Source organism: Xiphophorus hellerii, chromosome 2 (assembly GCF_003331165.1).
Source record: "Xiphophorus hellerii strain 12219 chromosome 2, Xiphophorus_hellerii-4.1, whole genome shotgun sequence".
In the NCBI taxonomy this organism is placed as follows: Eukaryota; Metazoa; Chordata; class Actinopteri; order Cyprinodontiformes; family Poeciliidae; genus Xiphophorus; species Xiphophorus hellerii.
In genome coordinates, this window is record NC_045673.1 from 13,765,695 (window position 1) to 13,787,104 (window position 21,410).

At 43.2% G+C, this 21,410-nt stretch overlaps 1 protein-coding gene across 1 annotated transcript in view; it reads right to left on the reverse strand.

Moving 5' to 3' along the window:
• The window catches only part of LOC116729186 (membrane-associated guanylate kinase, WW and PDZ domain-containing protein 2-like), a 158,220-nt gene that overhangs the window by 5,849 nt on the left and 130,961 nt on the right, over positions 1-21,410 (reverse strand). Inside the window, 9 exon segments of the mRNA XM_032577559.1 lie at positions 794-937; positions 1,088-1,307; positions 1,437-1,460; positions 1,947-2,265; positions 2,863-3,048; positions 3,801-4,064; positions 5,920-6,112; positions 7,236-7,351; positions 8,062-8,242. Of these exon segments, the coding sequence (XP_032433450.1) occupies positions 794-937; positions 1,088-1,307; positions 1,437-1,460; positions 1,947-2,265; positions 2,863-3,048; positions 3,801-4,064; positions 5,920-6,112; positions 7,236-7,351; positions 8,062-8,242 (1,647 nt within the window).

Sequence of the window (21,410 nt, forward strand, 5' to 3'; positions counted from 1 at the left end):
GTTTAGGGGTGGACAATATGGACTTACAATGTTATTATGATATTTTGTAATACTATTATAATAACTACAAAAATTATGGCATGACTGTATGACTGTGACTTCATGGCTCAGCATTCACAGCACCACAAACCCAAATATTGTAAAAACGTTCCCAGGTCAGGGATGAGATTGAAGAGATGTTTAACCTTTATCTTAGTACACCTGAAATAAGACAAAACTAACTTGCATGGAACTTTCAACAATATATAGGAGCTTGTTTTAAGTCAATAATTTGTTAGTATTGATTAAAAAAAAGTCCTAGTTCCACTGGCAGATTGTTTCACTCATAACATGGAAAAAATGTTATTTATAAGTGAAATAATCCACCAGTGAAACTAGTGCTTTTTTTTAGTCAATATTAAGGAATCATTTACTTAAAACAAGCTCCTATTTCTTCCCGAAAAGTTACTTGTAAGTTAGTTTTGTTTTATTTCAAGTGTACTAAGATATTTGCACCTAAAATAAAAGTAGACCTAAAATACTTGGTAAGATTTTGTGTTTTTATCATTGTAGCATCGAAAAAAGATTCGACAAAGTATTGACTCACAAAAACAGAAATGAATGTCTCGTGATTGAAACTGTTATTTATAAAACCATTTTTAAAACCATTTTTTTGTTTTTGTTTACACTTAATTATGCACCATTTTGAAATGGTGTTTTAGCTAATATCCCACAACAAAATGTGGGACAGTTCAAGGGGTGTGAATACTTGTGCGAAGCTCTGCGACGATTGCGATCGGAGACGTTATCTCACCCTCATCCTCCCGTTCCGTATTGCGGGCCCGTCCTCTGCAAGCCGCAGCACAAACAGGTCCATGCTGTACTCTCTGCCCCCACGAATGCTAAAGCCGAAACCCTTTGCACTTTTCTCCAGCTCCACCGTGAAATAATCATAGTCCTGCAGAACAAATATGAAGGCTCCCATTATCTACTGCGTATAATTACTATTCCAAAAAGCAATAATCCTGATTGATTAATCTGCATTGTGTTACAAATCTGCATACAAATTTGAAGTCTATGAAACAGGGGCAGATAGTTCTTGCTCTACCTGTGGTCTGAAGTCAGCAGGGATTCCCAGAGGGAACTGCGCTGCTGCAGGATGCTGCCTGAAGTCCAGAAGGCCAGGCGGGTGCCGGTAGTCCAGAGTCGGCGGCTGGCGGTAATCAGTGACCGGAGGGTGACGATAGTCCACAGGAGGCTGCCGATAGTCGGTGAACGGAGGGTGACGGAAATCCGGTTTGACGTCCTGCCTTGCTTTTACCTCTGACCTGAAATGAAGGGAAATCAGCAACAAGATGATGACTGCGCTTTGTGTCACAAGGAGGAGAGCGGTGTTTTTAAGAATAGCCTCAGTGGAATCCACTGGAGGTTAATCAGTAGAGAAATAACTAACATACCAGGAAAACGGTGGGTAAGAATTCCTGCATGCGTGCAGATGGAGATAAAGGATGGAAATAAGAATTCCAGTTTTAAAGTCTTTCTCAGTTCCTTTTTATAAAACTGGTATAAATTTACAGCTCTGGGAGTGCTACTCTGTGGGTCCTGGCCTGGGACTTACATACCTATCAAAGCAAGAGCTCACACTTTCATAGTTTTGACACGTAACACGGCCTGATTGCAGTGCTCCTGAATTATAGAACAGATACCGTATGGTAAATTATTCACCGACGCTAGGCGCTAAGTGGTGTTATGCAACTCGGCCGGCCTGAGACCGAGACTCTGACTGGGATGAAAACTGTCTGCAGTCACACGTTTTTCCCTGTGAACTTTATGGCATTCAAGAGGAAGAAGAAATTCTCTCCTCTGCACAAAATCTGCTTCTGTTCCTTGTGGAGATGTCATATCCTTTTCTTACATTACCAAAGAAGTTACTGACACACTGAACGCTTCTCTTCAGCCCAGCTCACCTGCCGTCATGGAGGTAGAGCTGCGGAGGAAGGCCAGAGGGCTGGGTGACCGGGCTCTGCTGGTTTCCAGCTGGTGCGGGCTGGGAGGCTGCTGGTGCAGGAGGCCCACCCACCGTTTGGTTAATATGAGCTGCTGTCTGGCCGGGCTGGACCAGTGCTTGACCCGGCTGCTGAGCTGTCGTTTGGCCAGACTGAGCGGCCATTTGGCTTGACTGGGCGCCTCCTTGGCTTGGCTGGGCTACAGGACTGGGCTGGGTCTGTGGGCTGTGTTTCTGGGTCATGGGGCTCTGTTTCTCTGAGTTGGGTCCAGACTGGGAACCTGGGACGGACAGAAGGTTGAAACCAAATTTTATCCAAGCAGAGAAGCCAGGCTGAAAATAGAAAGAACACTCAAGAGGAGAAAATATGTCAAATAAAGAAAATCCACCAAATTGTTGATTTAATACAGTAAATGGCTTTTCAAAAGTGTTTGTCCTTAAACTTCTCACATTTTAGCACTTTACAACCACAACATTCAGTGTATTTTATTCACATTTCATGTAGTCAACACAATAATTGCAAAGTAGAAACTGTGTTGCACTTTATTAGCCCTCCTGGGTCAGTACTTTATGGAACCACCTGTTACTGAAAGTACAGCTGCAAGTCTTTTTTAGTCTCTACCAGCTGTAAATATCTAGCCACTTAAATGGAGGGCATCAGGACTTTGACTGGGCCATCTGAACAAATGGAAATGCTTTATTCTAAACTATTGTATTGTAAATGTGGTTGTATTAGTCTCCTCCAAATCAATTCAGTTGGATTCACTGAAGATTGTGGTTGTAAAATGACAAGTTCAAGAGGTATAAAAACTTCAAAGATTAGCAAAGATTGCTAATGGTCTACAGAAGCTTAATAATTGAATAGCGTTTGGTCTTACTTTCTTCTGGTATGATGTGCAGCGTGACTGTTAGTCCAGCATCTTTGATGAGCTTGACAATATCTGCGTGAGGCATGCTGATGATGGACTGTCCATTCACGGCCAGGATTCGGTCTCCCACCTTCAGCTTCCCACATCTGTCCGCAGGGCTTCCCTCAATGATGCGTCCAATTTTGTGAGGCACAGCTGGAAACAGAAAAAGTTAAAGCCACTAGCAGTTTTAAGGATGGAGATGTCATAGGGTTGTTTTATAGTCACACCGTCCCAGGTTGTGGAAACCAGCTCCATTATAATTATATTTTCTTGCTAAAACATCCAGCTATTGTTTGACATTATGCAAAGCTGGCAATGTGAGGTTTGTTTTTATTGTCTAGTTGTTTAAAAACCGAAAATACCAGATCCAATATAAAACATGTTGAGAATATTCTGCATTATATCCTCAACAAAGATTGTGAAGATGATGTCTGTACGTCTGGCCAACAGGAAAACACAGAGAACTGTCTCCTCACAGCCATATTCCAGCTCTTCAGAGGGGATTGAAAAGTATTCCCTGACTAGAGAGGATATCTAGCCTCTCAAGCCATTTCTGCATTTACCTCCTTCAGTGGTTAACGGACTCCTTTTGGTATGAATGAATGACAGTTGCTCTAGTTTGGATGCTCTTTATGAATTTAACTCTGTGTAAGGAAGGACAGAGCCTTGATTTAGCCTGTTTAGGCTGAGATCTCACTCTTTTCATCATAATCTCAATCTCACCGCCGTTAATGAGAATTAAAACGCTGATGGATTGGAAAATCCATAGTTTATATTTCTAACTTTATTATTGTGTCATATGGCTTTCATGATGCTCTTCTCTGCATGTTAATAATAATAATTCCCCCATAATATTGCAGCAGAAGTCGATTCCCCGTCTTTGTGGGGCATGAGGATGAACTCACTGATGACTGTGGTGTTCTCCGGTCTGTTCAGGGAGCTGATGATGACGAAGCCAAAGCCCTCATTCTCCTTGCGGTGAATGACCACGTCGCTGGTCTGCAGAGCGGACCCCTCCGGGGCCGAGGTTGCAGCTGGAGCGTTTGTTGTCACGGGGACCGGTGCGGAGGCTGCGTCGCTGCGCGGAGAGCTGTGCTGCGTCGACACAGAACCAGGACTCCGGCCGTTCACCGGGCAAGGCTCTCCTGATGGAAACGAGAGGAAAAGAGCTACTGTAACTGTAAAACCAATCTGTCTGTTAACGGTGCTTTAAAGTCAAACTGAATATAAAATTATAAAAAATATCTCAGTTCTTTATCATGTTTTAATGTTTAAAACTCTAATAGGGTTAACATGTTGTCTTTAAGTAACTTAGCTCATGCTCTTTCCCCATGATGACTTCAGATTTGAAGAGGTGGGTAGTAACTAGTTACATTTATGCAATTACATTTACTTGAGTATCTTTTTATAAAAAGTAAAAGTTACAAGTAACTTCAACGAAGAAAGAACAAACATATTTTAACATAATAACAGACACACAGCTAAAGTTGATGTTAAAGTGAGACTTCTTGTTGGTACACAAGATTTGTTGTTCTGATATTTTCTATCTATATTCAATAAACACTACATATTATCACCAAAAGAACAGTACGTTGTTCTAATATACACATAAAATACTCTAAGTATAAATTTTATGTCAAGTCTTAGCTTGAGAAACTTTTTTGAAAAAGTTCCTTCTACCTTAATATGTTTTATTTTTTTGCATTTGTTGTAAAAAAAAACAACAAAAAAAACTATTTTGGTCTTTAAAATGCCAGAATTTGCACATAACTGTGTATTTTTTGTGTTTGATGACATCGTTTTAAAATATGAAATCAGATTTCATGACCATACCCGGTATCTCAGTAGACTTTTTGCTAAATACTTTTTCTGAGTCATTTCTAGGACGGCTACTTTTTACTTTTACTTCAGTAAAAATATTTTGAACGAGTGCTACTCTTACTTGGGTAAAATGTTTTGCTGCTCTGTCCAGATCTGCAGATTCGTGAAGTGCACCAGTCTCTCTTGGAGCACAACATGTCAGTATTATGAGGCCATGCTAACTAACCCTTCATAGTTAGCATGGTGGTTTCTCAGCTTACAAGCTTCTCCCTTTTTCTTCCAATCTGCAGCTCAAGTTAAAACGGTTTAGCTTCACTGTGGATCATGACACTCTATCCAGCTTCTTTCTTTTCTTCTGTTGCCTTAATGTGGCAAATGTACCCAAGGATGATTCAGACTAGTTGAGTTTAAAATGAAAGTAATCTTACTGTATGGACACTTCTAAATAAATTACGAATAATTTTGGTTATTTTATCTCATATAAAACAAGAGAAAGGTTTAGTCTGATTTAATGTTGGACAGTGAGAACAAAATGTAATGTGTTGTTAAGCAGTGGATGTAAATGTCTGGTTAAGCCCGTCACAATAACAAATTCTGCTGGACGATGAATTGCCCCAGAACTTATTGCAATAAACATTAATATTGTTCTTTTAAGACCATTTTCAAGTAATATAATAGTAATAATGGCATAATAATGCATTGTTATGAATCAATAAATTTTAAATTCTAATGAACATTTGAAGACATTTGAAATATCCCAAATAAGTAAAGAAAACAACAGAAACAACAAATAAAATGAATTATAAAGTATGTGTAAACAAATTTATCTTTCAAAAAAAGGGATAGCTGAGACCAAAGCACCAGACTGAAGACTTTTATCATTCAATTTTTGGTAAAAAGAGATAAAAAAGAGAAAAACTATAAATCAAGCCAATGAAAATTATTGAGTTTCTTTTAATTTATCATTTGATGAATTGGTTTATTGTGACAGGCCTACGTCTAGTTTCCAATTCTACATGTACAATCTCCTACCACAGAAAAGGCTTGTAGGAGAAGAACATACTGAACCTCGATGCAGCCTATCAGCATGAGCGTCTTGTCCAAGTCATATTTTTTAATCTGATGCCAACGAACTGAGCAGCTTGTTCTCCAATTTTAGTAAAAAGAAAAAAAAGAAGTAGAAGAAATAAAACCCGTCCTCACCAGGCATCTGCACTCTCCTCCTCACAGTCAAGCTGACTTGACCATTGCGGGCGGCGGCGTGCATCAAGTCAATGACGTATTTGTGCGGTTTCCCAGCAACCACGTTTTTATCCACTGAAATTAGCTCGTCCCCGGGTCGAAGCCGGCCGTCGCGCTCAGCGGGAGTGTTCTCTATTATAGCGCCAATAACAATCTGTTCAAAGACAATCAATATTAGCAGCGCAGATGAAGGTGAAGAAGACGAGCGAGGGCAACGGTGTAGAAACACAAAAATGGAGGACCCTGGTTAACCTTTCAAATAATCTGCAGCCAAACTCTCTCAGTTTGCCACAGTCATGCTGTTTTATTAGCAAGGCGTTACCTTCAGTATGGGAGGCAGTGAGCGGTTAGAGAGTTAGAGTGTAAATTACAGCGTGTCTAAAAGATGCATCTCCTTGACAAAATATTCATCCTCCTGAAACTTCTTCACATTTTGTCACAAACTTCAATGTATCTTATAGGGATTATAGGTGATAGATCAACACAAAGCAACCAGTAAGAAAATCTGAAAAGTCTAGAGCATATTTGCATTCAGCCCTCCAGAGTCCAGACTTTGCAGAATCACTCTTTGCTGCGGTTACAGCTGCAGCTTTTGTGGGTTTTGCCTCCATCAGCTTTTCTCATCCAGAGTCATCTTCTCATTTTCCTCTTTTCCAAAATAATCCAGTCAGATTAGATGGAGTGAATCTGTGAACATACAATTTCAAGTCTGACTTAGATTTATGTCTGGATATTGACTGGCCATTCTGTTGAATACAAGCTTTGATTTCAACGTTGTTTGACTTCCCAGTATTTACCTTTATTGATATTCCCATCATCTCATGCCAGGATCTCTGTCTCTTTCATCCCAACAGCATGATACTCCCACCACTACGTTTCATGGTGGTTTCCAAAACATTTGGTCTTATGCCACTCGTTGCCAATGTTCTCAAGCAGTTCAGATTTGTCAACAAAATTCTTCCACCTGAGTTGTGGATCTCTGCAGCTCCCCTCGAGCTACCACGAGCCTCTCAACTGCTCCTCTGATTAAATATTCTCCTCTGTTTGCCACGCCTTCATCACTTTATGCTGAATGACCAGATAAAATCCCAATAAAATACATTTGAGTCTGTAGTCATAACATGACAAAATGTGGAGAAGTATAAAAGGTGTGATTACATTTGCAAGGTTCTGGATGTCGCTAATAGAGTGGGTGGTGTAGCAGTAGATGGATGTAAGATGAGTGTGGGGTGTGATGAGGTTAAATAAGTGTGTGGTCCAGCCCGTCCCATACGAGCCTTGTCACGGGCGTCCGGACTCACAGCCTGCACGGCCTCGTCTCCCCCCAGGATGCGAAAGCCGAAGCCCGTTTTCTCCCTTAGCAGATGCACTTCCACCTCCTCGTACTCAGGACCTAAAGTTAACACACACAGACAATTTTAAAAAGCTCATGTTGCCATGTTGGATTTAGAAGGAGACCGAGACAGTTTTGGTGTCTTCTTGACAACAAAAAATAATAGACACACATCAGTTTCAGGGGTAATAGAGGTTTTTTTTTAAAATGTTCCTTAAAATAAAACAAAACAAATTCTTCATTCATACAAGAAAGTGACTCCAAACCTATAAGTAAGTAAACCAGGCCTGCGAAATGTGATGCAACACTTCCTAAAATATAACAAAACAAAGGAGACAGCTTCTCCCCTGAGCAAAATATTTTTGAAAGAGCATACAAAGAGCAAAAAAAGGGCATTGCCTTTCACATAACAAAGGCTAAACTGTGGTGAAAAAAAGAAGTATATAAATGTGTTTACATGACTAAATGGGACTGAAACTGGATGGTGATTTTTAACTGGGATAAGCAGGAACTGACTTTCACCATTTTTGTTTAAATAGTAAGGGACTTGTGGGGTAAAAAAGTCACATTTTTAATATAATTCCTGGCCTAAATTAAGTTGAGGATTGTCCTGCATGTCTGATGCGACGGGGTCAAAGGTGAGGTAAGATCCAGAGCTGTGACATGACAGGGTTTTTTAATAGTTGTAAAGTATTTACTCAAAGGAAGATATTTTTAGTTTTATAACATAGCATGTCTAAACTTTGGAGGTTGTGGCTTCCTGCACTTACGTCTGCTCTCATAGATGGCCCTCGACTTCTCATAAAGGTCATAAGGGTCGGGTTTGTTCAGGTCAAAGCCCTCTGTGGAGTCGGGTACAGATGTGCGGTGATGTGGTTGGTTTGGGAAAGGCGTGCCAGGCGGCAGTACCGGGCCGGATAGGTTCGTCTGAGGGCTGCCCTGAGGGTCCCACTGGTTAAATAGCAATAATAATAAAACACAAAACAAGAAACATTTAATTTCACTAAACTATAATACACAGCTCTATTTTTAGTTCACTGCATAGCGGTTCTTGAGTCACCTTCACTTTGCGCTGTTATGCTTTTTAATTAGCCAGATTTTGGTATAATGTTTTGAAGTCAATTAAAAGTTATTCAGGTCTTCAGTGTCTCTCAAAGTTGTTGTTTTTTTTTTTAGATTTTCTGGATTTAATCTTTCACTTTAACTTCCTTAGCTGATTATTGTGAGACAATTATTTTCCCCCTGGTCTGGTAGTCACTCCAGCTAAATATAATCAAGTGTTATTTCTGCACAAAAAAGACAACTTAGCATCAAACTAATCTAAGTAGCACATTTTGTAATCAGAAGTATTTCATAAAGTTAAATTACTCTTCTTTTTTAGTATAACTTATTTGAATAAATTTTAAATAGTATTTTAGCGCCAGCATGTTGATTCTTGACTAATTCTTGGTTGAAATTTTGAAATAAAGTGACTGATCAGCTAAAGGATAATTCATTTTTCAGGTTTTCAATTACTTTTTCCAAATTTTCTAAAGAAATGACAGATACTGTATATACACTTCATCTGCTGCAATTAGTTTCTTTAGGCCTGGAACTTCTTTTGTCCTTTACTTTCATTATTTTAATAGCAGGTTGCACACTGTAATGCAAGGACTGACTTTCAAAGAGTTTAATTTTAAAACATCTTCAATAAACATGAAAGCACACTGACGAAAGACACATTTGGGAGTTTAGAAGGACAACGCTATGGGTGGTTTGAAGTTTTTTCTCTTTTTTGAATGTGTGCAGTTTGCTATTGTTTATTTATTCATGTTTTTCTTCTGAAGACACACTTAAAAGTGATACCACAGAGTTTTGTGTTGTTAGTATTTCAACAAGTGTACCAAATGAAAACTAATTACAGGGAAATTAAAACTACAAGGCTAACTTCATTCAAAAACAGCAGGGAACATGTGGTGAGGAAACATGTAAACAAAGTAGGAAAATAATCCCCTGACCTCTGACATGCTAATTATGTGAACTAAATTTATTTAAATGTTGTGCTTCAGTGATTCTATTATGCAGAGAAGTAAAAATAATTAAAGCTGCAAGCAGCCTCGGGCGGCCCTCGCAGCAAGCGCCGCTCCGGCCTATTGGCCACCGCGGGGGTTCCGGCCAGCGCAGAAGCTCTCGCACGTTTTCCAGAGCCACAGCCCGCTCCCCACCGCAGAAGCTCTGCCGCGGTTTCCAGCATCGCCGCCCGCTAGCCGCCGCAGAAGCTGTCGCGCGTTTTCCCCGCCCGTCCACCGGGCGACAGGCGTGAATGCGTTCGGCGGCGCTCCCCGACGACTGTCGAAAAATCTGGCGCAGATCGGTCGATGCGTCGAGGAGATACAACCCATGTATTAACTTAGGGGGCGCAGTGGAGCCAAATTACATTTCAAACCCGTCGGGCTCTTTAGAGGTGAACAAAGGTCATACATATCCAGTTTGGCGTCAATCGGATGATCCATGCCTGAATAAGAGCCAAACGTATGCATATGGCGAGGGACTGATATTCGCCATTTGGCCACGCCCACACGGTTCAGCCAGCAGCGAGCATTGACAGAGTTTATCATCCGAATCATCTTCATTAGGTCAAGAGAGCCATAAACGGAGCTTTCCAAGTAAAAAAACGGCACTTCCTGTTCTGAGGGGGCGGGGCTTAGATGACGTCATAATATGATGACATAGGGTCGTCAAGGATCCCACCAGGGTCACTCGTGCAAAGTTTGGTGCAGAAGCTATCGACCGTTCACAGTAAAATACAAGACTTCCTGTTGTCAGAGGGCGTGGCCTACGTGATGTCATCATTTGACCATTGGATATTATTCTACACCCGAGGATGATCAATAACTCAAACTTTGGTGTCTCTGTCAGTTTTTGTGTTAGAATTACAAATTATTTAATGTTTTTCCTCTATAATTCAACATTGAACTGTCATTCCGTAGGGCAATGCTGCCCTCTGGTGTCGAATTACTGAAATTACTGAAATAGTTTCATTATTTCAGTAATTCGACACCAGAGGGCAGCATTGCCCTACACATGACAAAGCCCTTTGTATTACACAGTCGATCAAAATTGAACTCTGTCATTCCGTAGGGCAATGCTGCCCTCTGGTGTCGAATTACTGAAATTACTGAAATAGTTTCATTATTTCAGTAATTCGACACCAGAGGGCAGCATTGCCCTACACATGACAAAGCCCTTTGTATTACACAGTCGATCACAGGGGAACTTTGAGCCTTGCTAACCCCCCTTCAACATGCTCCAAAACTCACCAATTTGATAACTTTAAATCAGACATGCCTTATGATCAGACTGACCAAGTTTGAAGTCGATCAATCGAAATCCCTAGGAGGAGTTTGATCAAATACGAAGGCTGTAAACGTCAAAATCGAGGTCAAATGAACTTCAATCTAAAATGGCCGACTTCCTGTTGGGTTTAGAGCATGGCTCCAAGAGACTTTTTTGTACGTCCTGACAAGATACACATGTGTACCAAGTTTCGTAATTCTAAGCTAAAGCATGGCTTGGGGCTGATTTTTTGAAATATTCTAGGGGGCGATATAGAGAAATTAGGCCACGCCCACCACATTTTGTTATGAATTCCTGTTGGCGGGTCAATAAGGATCCATCCTAGTGAGTTTGGAGCAGCTCACCCCGAAACTGTGGAATTCAGAGCCAAACGAAATTTGACGGCGTTCGCAACGCCGCCACGCCCACCTGCTTCATCGCAGCCAGTCGGGGTTGGAATACTCAACACACCAACATGTCTTCTGTCTCTGGACACAGTTTCATGTTGATTAGGTCAAAGGGCTAAGAGAGCGACCGTTCACAGTAAAACATGACACTTCCTGTTCTCAGGGGGCGTGGCCTACTTAAAAAAATAATTTCACCACAGGGTATTTTAGGACACCCGATGACAATCAATCAATGAAAGTTTGGTCCCTCTCTGTGTTTTTGTATAGGAAATATAAGAGTTTCGTGTTTCATGGCGAGTAGCTGAACTTTGACCCCTGGTAACCCCCCTTCAGCAAGCTCATACAGTCACCAATTTGATAACTTTAAATCAGACATGCCTTATGATCAGACTGACCGAATTTGAAGCCGATCACTCGAAATCCCTAGGAGGAGTTCGATCAAATGCAAAGGCTGTAAACGTCAAACTCGAGGTCCAAAATGGACCTTCAATACAAAATGGCCGACTTCCTGTTGGGTTTAGAGCATGGCTCCAAGAGACTTTTTTGTACGTCCTGACAAGATACACATATGTACCAAGTTTCGTAATTCTAGGATAAAGCATGGCCTGGGGCTGTTCATTTAAAATACTCTAGGGGTCGCTATAGAAAAATTAGGCCACGCCCACCAAATATCGCTATGGATTCCTGTTCGGGGATGGATAAGGATCCATCCTAGTGAGTTTGGAGCAGCTCACCCCGAAACTGTGGAATTCAGAGCCAAACGAAATTCGACGGCGTTCGCAACGCCGCCACGCCCACCTGCTTCATCGCAGCCGGTCGGGGTTGGAATACTCAACACACCAACATGTCTTCTGTCTCTGGACACAGTTTCATGTTGATTAGGTCAAAGGGCTAAGATAGCGACCGTTCACAGTAAAACATGACACTTCCTGTTCTCAGGGGGCGTGGCCTACTTAAAAAAATAATTTCACCACAGGGTATTTTAGAACACCTGATGACAATCAATCCCTGAACGTTTGGTCCCTCTATGTGTTTTTATATAGGAAATATAAGAGTTTCGTGTTTCATGGCGAGTAGGTGAACTTTGACCCCTGCTAACCCCCCTTCAACATACTCCAAAACTCACCAATTTGATAACTTTAAATCAAACATGCCTTATGATCAGACTGACCAAGTTTGAAGCCGATCAATCGAAATCCCTAGGAGGAGTTCGATCAAATACGAAGGCTGTAAACGTCAAAATCGAGGTAAAAAATGGACGTTCAAGACAAAATGGCCGACTTCCTGTGATAGTTGGCTAATAACATTAAATGTAAGTTCTGAGTCTTTTGGGGAGCTCTACAAGTGTACCAAATTTCAAGTCTCTACGATGAAATACGTTCATACCATTGTGTCAACAGAAAATTGCTAGTTGCCGCCGTTGAGCAATTTATTTTGCGATTGTTGCGACAACCTTAAAATTCAAAATTTTTTAATTTTCTAGTCGCCACCGCCAAGTTTGGTGAGTTTTTGAATATGATAAAGCCCCCAAAAAGGCACACGAAGAGGTGGGAAGAATCGTAATAATAATTAAAGCTGCAAGCAGCCTCGGGCGGCCCTCGCAGCAAGCGCCGCTCCGGCCTATTGGCCACCGCGGGGGTTCCGGCCACCGCAGAAGCTCTCGCGTGTTTTCCAGAGCCGCAGCCCGCTCCCCACCGCAGAAGCTCCGCCGCAGTTTCCAGCACCGCCGCCCGCCAGCCGCCGCAGAAGCTGTCGCGCATTTTCCCCGCCCGTCCACCGGGCGACAGGCGTGAATGCGTTCGGCGGCGCTCCCCGACGACTGTCAAAAAATCTGGCGCAGATCGGTCGATGCGTCGAGGAGATACGGCCGATGTATTAACTTAGGGGGCGCAGTGGAGTCAAATTACATCTCAAACCCGTTGGGCTCTTTAGAGGTGAACAAAGGTCATACATATCCAGTTTGGCGCCAATCGGATGATCCATGTGTGAATTAGAGCCAAACGTATGTATATGGCGAGGGACTGATATTCGCCGTTTGGCCACGCCCACACGGTTCAGCCAGCAGCGAGCATTGACAGAGTTTATCATCCGAATCATCGTGATTAGGTCAAGAGAGCCATAAACAGAGCTATCCAAGGAAAAAAAACGGCACTTCCTGTTCCGAGGGGGCGGGGCTTAGATGACGTCATAATGTGATGACGTAGGATTGACGGGCAAGCCTCCAGGATCACTCAGGCCAAGTTTGATGCAGCTCGGTCAAAATATGTGGAATGTAGAGGCAAACGTATACGAATGGCGTTGCCGCCATTGAAAACTCTTGGCACTTTAAAGCAAGCGAGATCAACTTCCTATCTGTCATCCAACACATAATCACCTTGATTAGGTCAAGAGAGCCATAGATGAAAGTTTCCAAGGAAAAAAATAGCACTTCCTGTTCTGAGGGGGCGGGGCTTAGATGACGTCATAATCTGATGACATAGAATTTTCAGACATCACACCAGCATCACTCAAGCCAAGTTTGGTGCAGCTCGGTCGAAACATGTGGAATCTAGAAGCAAAAGTATGGCATCGACGTTACAGGTCACTTCGCCACGCCGCCACGCCCAGCTGCTATCTCAAAGCCGGTCAGGGTTGGAAACCTCAACACACCAACATGTCTTCTGTCTCTGGACACAGGTTCATGTTGATTAGGTCAAAGGGCTAAGAGTGCGACCTTTCACAGTAAAACATGACACTTCCTGTTCTCAGGGGGCGTGGCCTACGTGATGTCATCATTTGACCATATGGTATTGTAGGCCACCTGATGACGATCAATCACTGAAAGTTTGGAGTCTCTGTGAGTTTTTGTGTTAGAAATACCAATTTTTCATTTTTTCCTGTGTATTACAAAATCGAAGAATTTCATCTGCAGGGCAATGCTGCCCTCTGGTGTCGAATTACTGAAATAATGAAACTATTTCAGTGGCCAGCAGAGGGCAGCATTGCCCTACAAACAACGAACATGGACTGTTTATTATGTAATTACACAGAAGATCTCTCTAATTCATTCTGAGGGGGCGGGGCTTAGATGACGTCATAATATGATGACATAGCATTGTCAGGCATCACACCAGGATGAGTCAGGCCAAGTTTGGTGCAGCTCGGTCGAAATATGTGGAATCTAGAAACAAACGTATGGCATCGGCGTTACAGGTCACTTCGCCACGCCGCCACAGCCAGCTGCTTCATCGCAGCCAGTCAGGGCTTGAATCCACAACACACCAACATGTCTTCTGTCTCTGGACACAGTTTAATATTGATTATGTCAAAGGGCTAAGATAGCAACCGTTCACAGTAAAACATGACACTTCCTGTTCTCAGGGGGCGTGGCCTAATTGATGTCATCATTTGACCACAGGGTATTTTTGGACACCTAATGATGATCAATAATTTAAAGTTTGGTATCTCTGTGAGTTTCTGTGCAGGATATATAAGAGTTTCGTGTTTCATGGCGAGTAGGTGAACTTTGACCCCTGGTAAGCCCCCTTCAGCAAGCTCATGCAGTCACCAATTTGATAACTTTAAATCAAACATGCCTTATGATCAGACTGACCGAGTTTGAAGCCGATCAATCGAAATCCCTAGGAGGAGTTCGATCAAATGCAAAGGCTGTAAACGTCAAAATCGAGGTCAAATGAACTTCAATCTAAAATGGCCGACTTCCTGTTGGGTTTAGAGCATGGCTCTAAGAGACTTTTTTGTACGTCCCGACAAGATACACATGTGTACCAAGTTTCGTAATTCTAGGTTTAAGCATGGCTTGGGGCTGTTCATTTAAAATACTCTAGGGGTCGCTATAGAAAAATTAGGCCACGCCCACCAAATATCGCTATGGATTCCTGTTCGGGGATGGATAAGGATCCATCCTAGTGAGTTTGGAGCAGCTCACCCCGAAACTGTGGAATTCAGAGCCAAACGAAATTCGATGGCGTTCGCAACGCCGCCACGCCCACCTGCTTCATCGCAGCCGGTCGGGGTTGGAATCCACAACACACCAACATGTCTTCTGTCTCTGGACACAGTTTCATGTTGATTAGGTCAAAGGGCTAAGATAGCGACCGTTCACAGTAAAACATTACACTTCCTGCTCTCAGGGGGCGTGGCCTACATAAAAAAAAAATTTCACTGCAGGGTATTTTAGGGCACCCGATGACAACCAATCACTGAAAGTTTGGTCCCTCTATGTGTTTTTGTATAGGAAATATAAGAGGTTTTTGTTTCATGGCGTGTAGGTGAACTTTGACCCCTGCTAACCCCCCTTCAACATGCTCCAAAACTCACCAATTTGATAACTTTAAATCAGACATGCCTTATGATCAGACTGACCGAGTTTGAAGCCGATCAATCGAAATCCCTAGGAGGAGTTCGATCAAATACGAAGGCTGTAAACGGCCAAATCAGGGTCCGAAATGGACCTTCAATCCAACATGGCCGACTTCCTGCGATACTTGCACTATGACATTACTTGTAAATTCTGAGCGTCTTAGTGAGCTCTACAACTGTACCGAATTTCAAGTCTCTACGATGAAGTAAGTGAATAGCAATGGGTCTGTTGAAAATTGCTAGTTGCCGCCGTTGAGCAATTTTTTTTGCGATTTTTGCAACGACCTTAAAATTCAAAATTTTTAAACCGCCTAGTCGCTTCCGCCAAGTTTGGTGAGTTTTTGAATATGATAAAGCCCCCAAAAAGGCGCACGAAGAGGGGGGCAGAATCGTAAGAAGAATAATAAGAAACAGTACAGATACAATAGGCCTTCGCAGCGCTTTGCTGCTCGGGCCTAATAATTAAAGCTGCAAGCAGCCTCGGGCGGCCCTCGCAGCAAGCGCCGCTCCGGCCTATTGGCCACCGCGGGGGTTCCGGCCAGCGCAGAAGCTCTCGCGCGTTTTCCAGAGCCGCAGCCCGCTCCCCACCGCGGAAGCTCCGCCGCAGTTTCCAGCACCGCCGCCCGCCAGCCGCCGCAGAAGCTGTCGCGCGTTTTCCCCGCCCGTCCACCGGGCGACAGGCGTGAATGCGTTCGGCGGCGCTCCCCGACGACTGTCGAAAAATCTGGCGCAGATCGGTCGATGCGTCGAGGAGATACAACCCATGTATTAACTTAGGGGGCGCAGTGGAGCCAAATTACATTTCAAACCCGTTGGGCTCTTTAGAGGTGAACAAAGGTCATACATATCCAGTTTGGCGCCAATCGGATGATCCATGCCTGAATAAGAGCCAAACGTATGCATATGGCGAGGGACTGATATTCGCCATTTGGCCACGCCCACACGGTTCAGCCAGCAGCGAGCATTGACAGAGTTTATCATCCGAATCATCTTCATTAGGTCAAGAGAGCCATAAACGGAGCTTTCCAAGTAAAAAAACGGCACTTCCTGTTCTGAGGGGGCGGGGCTTAGATGACGTCATAATATGATGACATAGGGTCGTCAAGGATCCCACCAGGGTCACTCGTGCAAAGTTTGGTGCAGAAGCTATCGACCGTTCACAGTAAAATACAAGACTTCCTGTTGTCAGAGGGCGTGGCCTACGTGATGTCATCATTTGACCATTGGATATTATTCTACACCCGAGGATGATCAATAACTCAAACTTTGGTGTCTCTGTCAGTTTTTGTGTTAGAATTACAAATTATTTAATTTTTTCCTCTATAATTCAACATTGAACTGTCATTCCGTAGGGCAATGCTGCCCTCTGGTGTCGAATTACTGTAATTACTGAAATAGTTTCATGACAAAGCCCTTTGTATTACACAGTCGATCAAAATTGAACTCTGTCATTCCGTAGGGCAATGCTGCCCTCTGGTGTCGAATTACTGAAATTACTGAAATAGTTTCATTATTTCAGTAATTCGACACCAGAGGGCAGCATTGCCCTACACATGACAAAGCCCTTTGTATTACACAGTCGATCACAGGGGAACTTTGAGCCTTGCTAACCCCCCTTCAACATGCTCCAAAACTCACCAATTTGATAACTTTAAATCAGACATGCCTTATGATCAGACTGACCAAGTTTGAAGTCGATCAATCGAAATCCCTAGGAGGAGTTTGATCAAATACGAAGGCTGTAAACGTCAAAATCGAGGTCAAATGCACTTCAATCTAAAATGGCCGACTTCCTGTTGGGTTTAGAGCATGATTCCAAGAGACTTTTTTGTACGTCCTGACAAGATACACATGTGTACCAAGTTTCGTAATTCTAAGCTAAAGCATGGCTTGGGGCTGATTTTTTGAAATATTCTAGGGGGCGATATAGAGAAATTAGGCCACGCCCACCAAATTTTGTTATGAATTCCTGTTGGCGGGTCAATAAGGATCCATCCTAGTGAGTTTGGAGCAGCTCACCCCGAAACTGTGGAATTCAGAGCCAAACGAAATTTGACGGCGTTCGCAACGCCGCCACGCCCACCTGCTTCATCGCAGCCGGTCGGGGTTGGAATCCACAACACACCAACATGTCTTCTGTCTCTGGACACAGTTTCATGTTGATTAGGTCAAAGGGCTAAGATAGCGACCGTTCACAGTAAAACATGACACTTCCTGTTCTCAGGGGGCGTGGCCTACGTAAAAAAATAATTTCACCACAGGGTATTTTAGGACACCTATTGACGATCAATCCCAGAAAGTTTGGTCCCTCTATGTGTTTTTGTATAGGAAATATAAGAGTTTCGTGTTTCATGGCGAGTAGGTGAACTTTGACCCCTGGTAACCCCCCTTCAGCAAGCTCATACAGTCACCAATTTGATAACTTTAAATCAGACATGCCTTATGATCAGACTGACCAAGTTTGAAGCCGATCAATCGAAATCCCTAGGAGGAGTTCGATCAAATGCAAAGGCTGTAAACGTCAAACTCGAGGTCCAAAATGGACCTTCAATACAAAATGGCCGACTTCCTGTTGGGTTTAGAGCATGGCTCCAAGAGACTTTTTTGTACGTCCTGACAAGATACACATGTGTACCAAGTTTCGTAATTCTAGGATAAAGCATGGCATGGGGCTGTTCATTTAAAATACTCTAGGGGTCGCTATAGAAATATTAGGCCACGCCCACCAAATATCGCTATGGATTCCTGTTCGGGGATGGATAAGGATCCATCCTAGTGAGTTTGGAGCAGCTCACCCCGAAACTGTGGAATTGAGAGCCAAACGAAATTCGACGGCGTTCGCAACGCCGCCACGCCCACCTGCTTCATCGCAGCCGGTCGGGGTTGGAATACTCAACACACCAACATGTCTTCTGTCTCTGGACACAGTTTCATGTTGATTAGGTCAAAGGGCTAAGATAGCGACCGTTCACAGTAAAACATGACACTTCCTGTTCTCAGGGGGCGTGGCCTAAGTGATGTCATCATTTGACCATAGGTTATTGTAGGGCACCCGATGACGATCAATCAATGAAAGTTTGATCCCTCTATGTGTTTTTATATAGGAAATATAAGAGTTTCGTGTTTCATGGCGAGTAGGTGAACTTTGACCCCTGCTAACCCCCCTTCAACATGCTCCAAAACTCACCAATTTGATAACTTTAAATCAAACATGCCTTATGATCAGACTGACCAAGTTTGAAGCCGATCAATCGAAATCCCTAGGAGGAGTTCGATCAAATACGAAGGCTGTAAACGTCAAAATCGAGGAAAAAAATGGACGTTCAATACAAAATGGCCGACTTCCTGTGATAGTTGGCTTATAACATTAAATGTAAGTTCTGAGTCTTTTGGTGAGCTCTACAAGTGTGCCAAATTTCATGTCTCTACGATGAAGTACGTTCATACCATTGTGTCAACAGAAAATTGCTAGTTGCCGCCGTTGAGCAATTTTTTATGCGATTTTTGCGACAACCTTAAAATTCAAAATTTTGAATTTTTCTAGTCGCGACCGCCAAGTTTGGTGAGTTTTTGAATATGATAAAGCCCCCAAAAAGGCACACGAAGAGGTGGGAAGAATAATAATAATTAAAGCTGCAAGCAGCCTCGGGCGGCCCTCGCAGCAAGCGCCGCTCCGGCCTATTGGCCACCGCGGGGGTTCCGGCCACCGCAGAAGCTCTCGCTCGGTTTCCAGAGCCGCAGCCCGCTCCTCACCGCGGAAGCTCCGCCGCAGTTTCCAGCACCGCCGCCCGCCAGCCGCCGCAGAAGCTGTCGCGCGTTTTCCCCGCCCGTCCACCGGGCGATACGCGTGAATGCGTTCGGCGGCGCTGCCCGACGATTGTCGAAAAATCTGGCGCAGATCGGTCGATGCGTCGAGGAGATACAACCCATGTATTAACTTAGGGGGCGCAGTGGAGCCAAATTACATTTCAAACCCGTTGGGCTCTTTAGAGGTGAACAAAGGTCATACATATCCAGTTTGGCGCCAATCGGATGATCCATGCCTGAATAAGAGCCAAACGTATGCATATGGCGAGGGACTGATATTCGCCATTTGGCCACGCCCACACGGTTCAGCCAGCAGCGAGCATTGACAGAGTTTATCATCCGAATCATCTTGATTAGGTCAAGAGAGCCATAAACGGAGCTTTCTAAGTAAAAAAACGGCACTTCCTGTTCTGAGGGGGCGGGGCTTAGATGACGTCATAATATGATGACATAGGGTCGTCAAGGATCCCACCAGGGTCACTCGTGCAAAGTTTGGTGCAGAAGCTATCGACCGTTCACAGTAAAATACAAGACTTCCTGTTGTCAGAGGGCGTGGCCTACGTGATGTCATCATTTGACCATTGGATATTATTCTACACCCGAGGATGATCAATAACTCAAACTTTGGTGTCTCTGTCAGTTTTTGTGTTAGAATTACAAATTATTTAATTTTTTCCTCTATAATTCAACATTGAACTGTCATTCCGTAGGGCAATGCTGCCCTCTGGTGTCGAATTACTGAAATTACTGAAATAGTTTCATTATTTCAGTAATTCGACACCAGAGGGCAGCATTGCCCTACACATGACAAAGCCCTTTGTATTACACAGTCGATCAAAATTGAACTCTGTCATTCCGTAGGGCAATGCTGCCCTCTGGTGTCGAATTACTGAAATTACTGAAATAGTTTCATTATTTCAGTAATTCGACACCAGAGGGCAGCATTGCCCTACACATGACAAAGCCCTTTGTATTACACAGTCGATCACAGGGGAACTTTGAGCCTTGCTAACCCCCCTTCAACATGCTCCAAAACTCACCAATTTGATAACTTTAAATCAGACATGCCTTATGATCAGACTGACCGAGTTTGAAGCCGATCAATCGAAATCCCTAGGAGGAGTTCGATCAAATACGAAGGCTGTAAACGTCAAAATCGAGGTCAAATGAACTTCAATCTAAAATGGCCGACTTCCTGTTGGGTTTAGAACATGGCTCTAAGAGACTTTTTTGTACGTCCCGACAAGATACACATGTGTACCAAGTTTCGTAATTCTAGGTTTAAGCATGGCTTGGGGCTGTTCATTTAAAATACTCTAGGGGTCGCTATAGAGAAATTAGGCCACGCCCACCAAATTTTGTTATGAATTCCTGTCGGTGGTTGTACAAGGATCCATCCTAGTGAGTTTGGAGCAGCTGGGCCCGAAACTGTGGAATTCAGAGCCAAACGAAATTCGACGGCGTTCGCAACGCCGCCACGCCCACCTGCTTCATCGCAGCCGGTCGGGGTTGGATTACTCAACACACCAACATGTCTTCTGTCTCTGGACACAGTTTCATGTTGATTAGGTCAAAGGGCTAAGATAGCGACCGTTCACAGTAAAACATGACACTTCCTGTTCTCAGGGGGCGTGGCCTACTTAAAAAAATAATTTCACCACAGGGTATTTTAGGACACCCGATGACAATCAATCAATGAAAGTTTGGTCCCTCTCTGTGTTTTTGTATAGGAAATATAAGAGTTTCGTGTTTCATGGCGAGTAGGTGAACTTTGACCCCTGCTAACCCCCCTTCAACATGCTCCAAAACTCACCAATTTGATAACTTTAAATCAGACATGCCTTATGATCAGACTGACCAAGTTTGAAGCCGATCAATCAAAATCCCTAGGAGGAGTTCGATCAAATACGAAGGCTGTAAACGTCAAAATCGAGGTAAAAAATGGACTTTCAATACAAAATGGCCGACTTCCTGTGATAGTTGGCTTATAACATTAAATGTAAGTTCTGAGTCTTTTGGTGAGCTCTACAAGTGTACCAAATTTCATGTCTCTACGATAAAGTACGTTCATACCATTGTGTCAACAGAAAATTGCTAGTTGCCGCCGTTGAGCAATTTTTTTTGCGATTTTTGTGACAACCTTAAAATTCAAAATTTTGAATTTTTCTAGTCGCGACCGCCAAGTTTGGTGAGTTTTTGAATATGATAAAGCCCCCAAAAAGGCAATT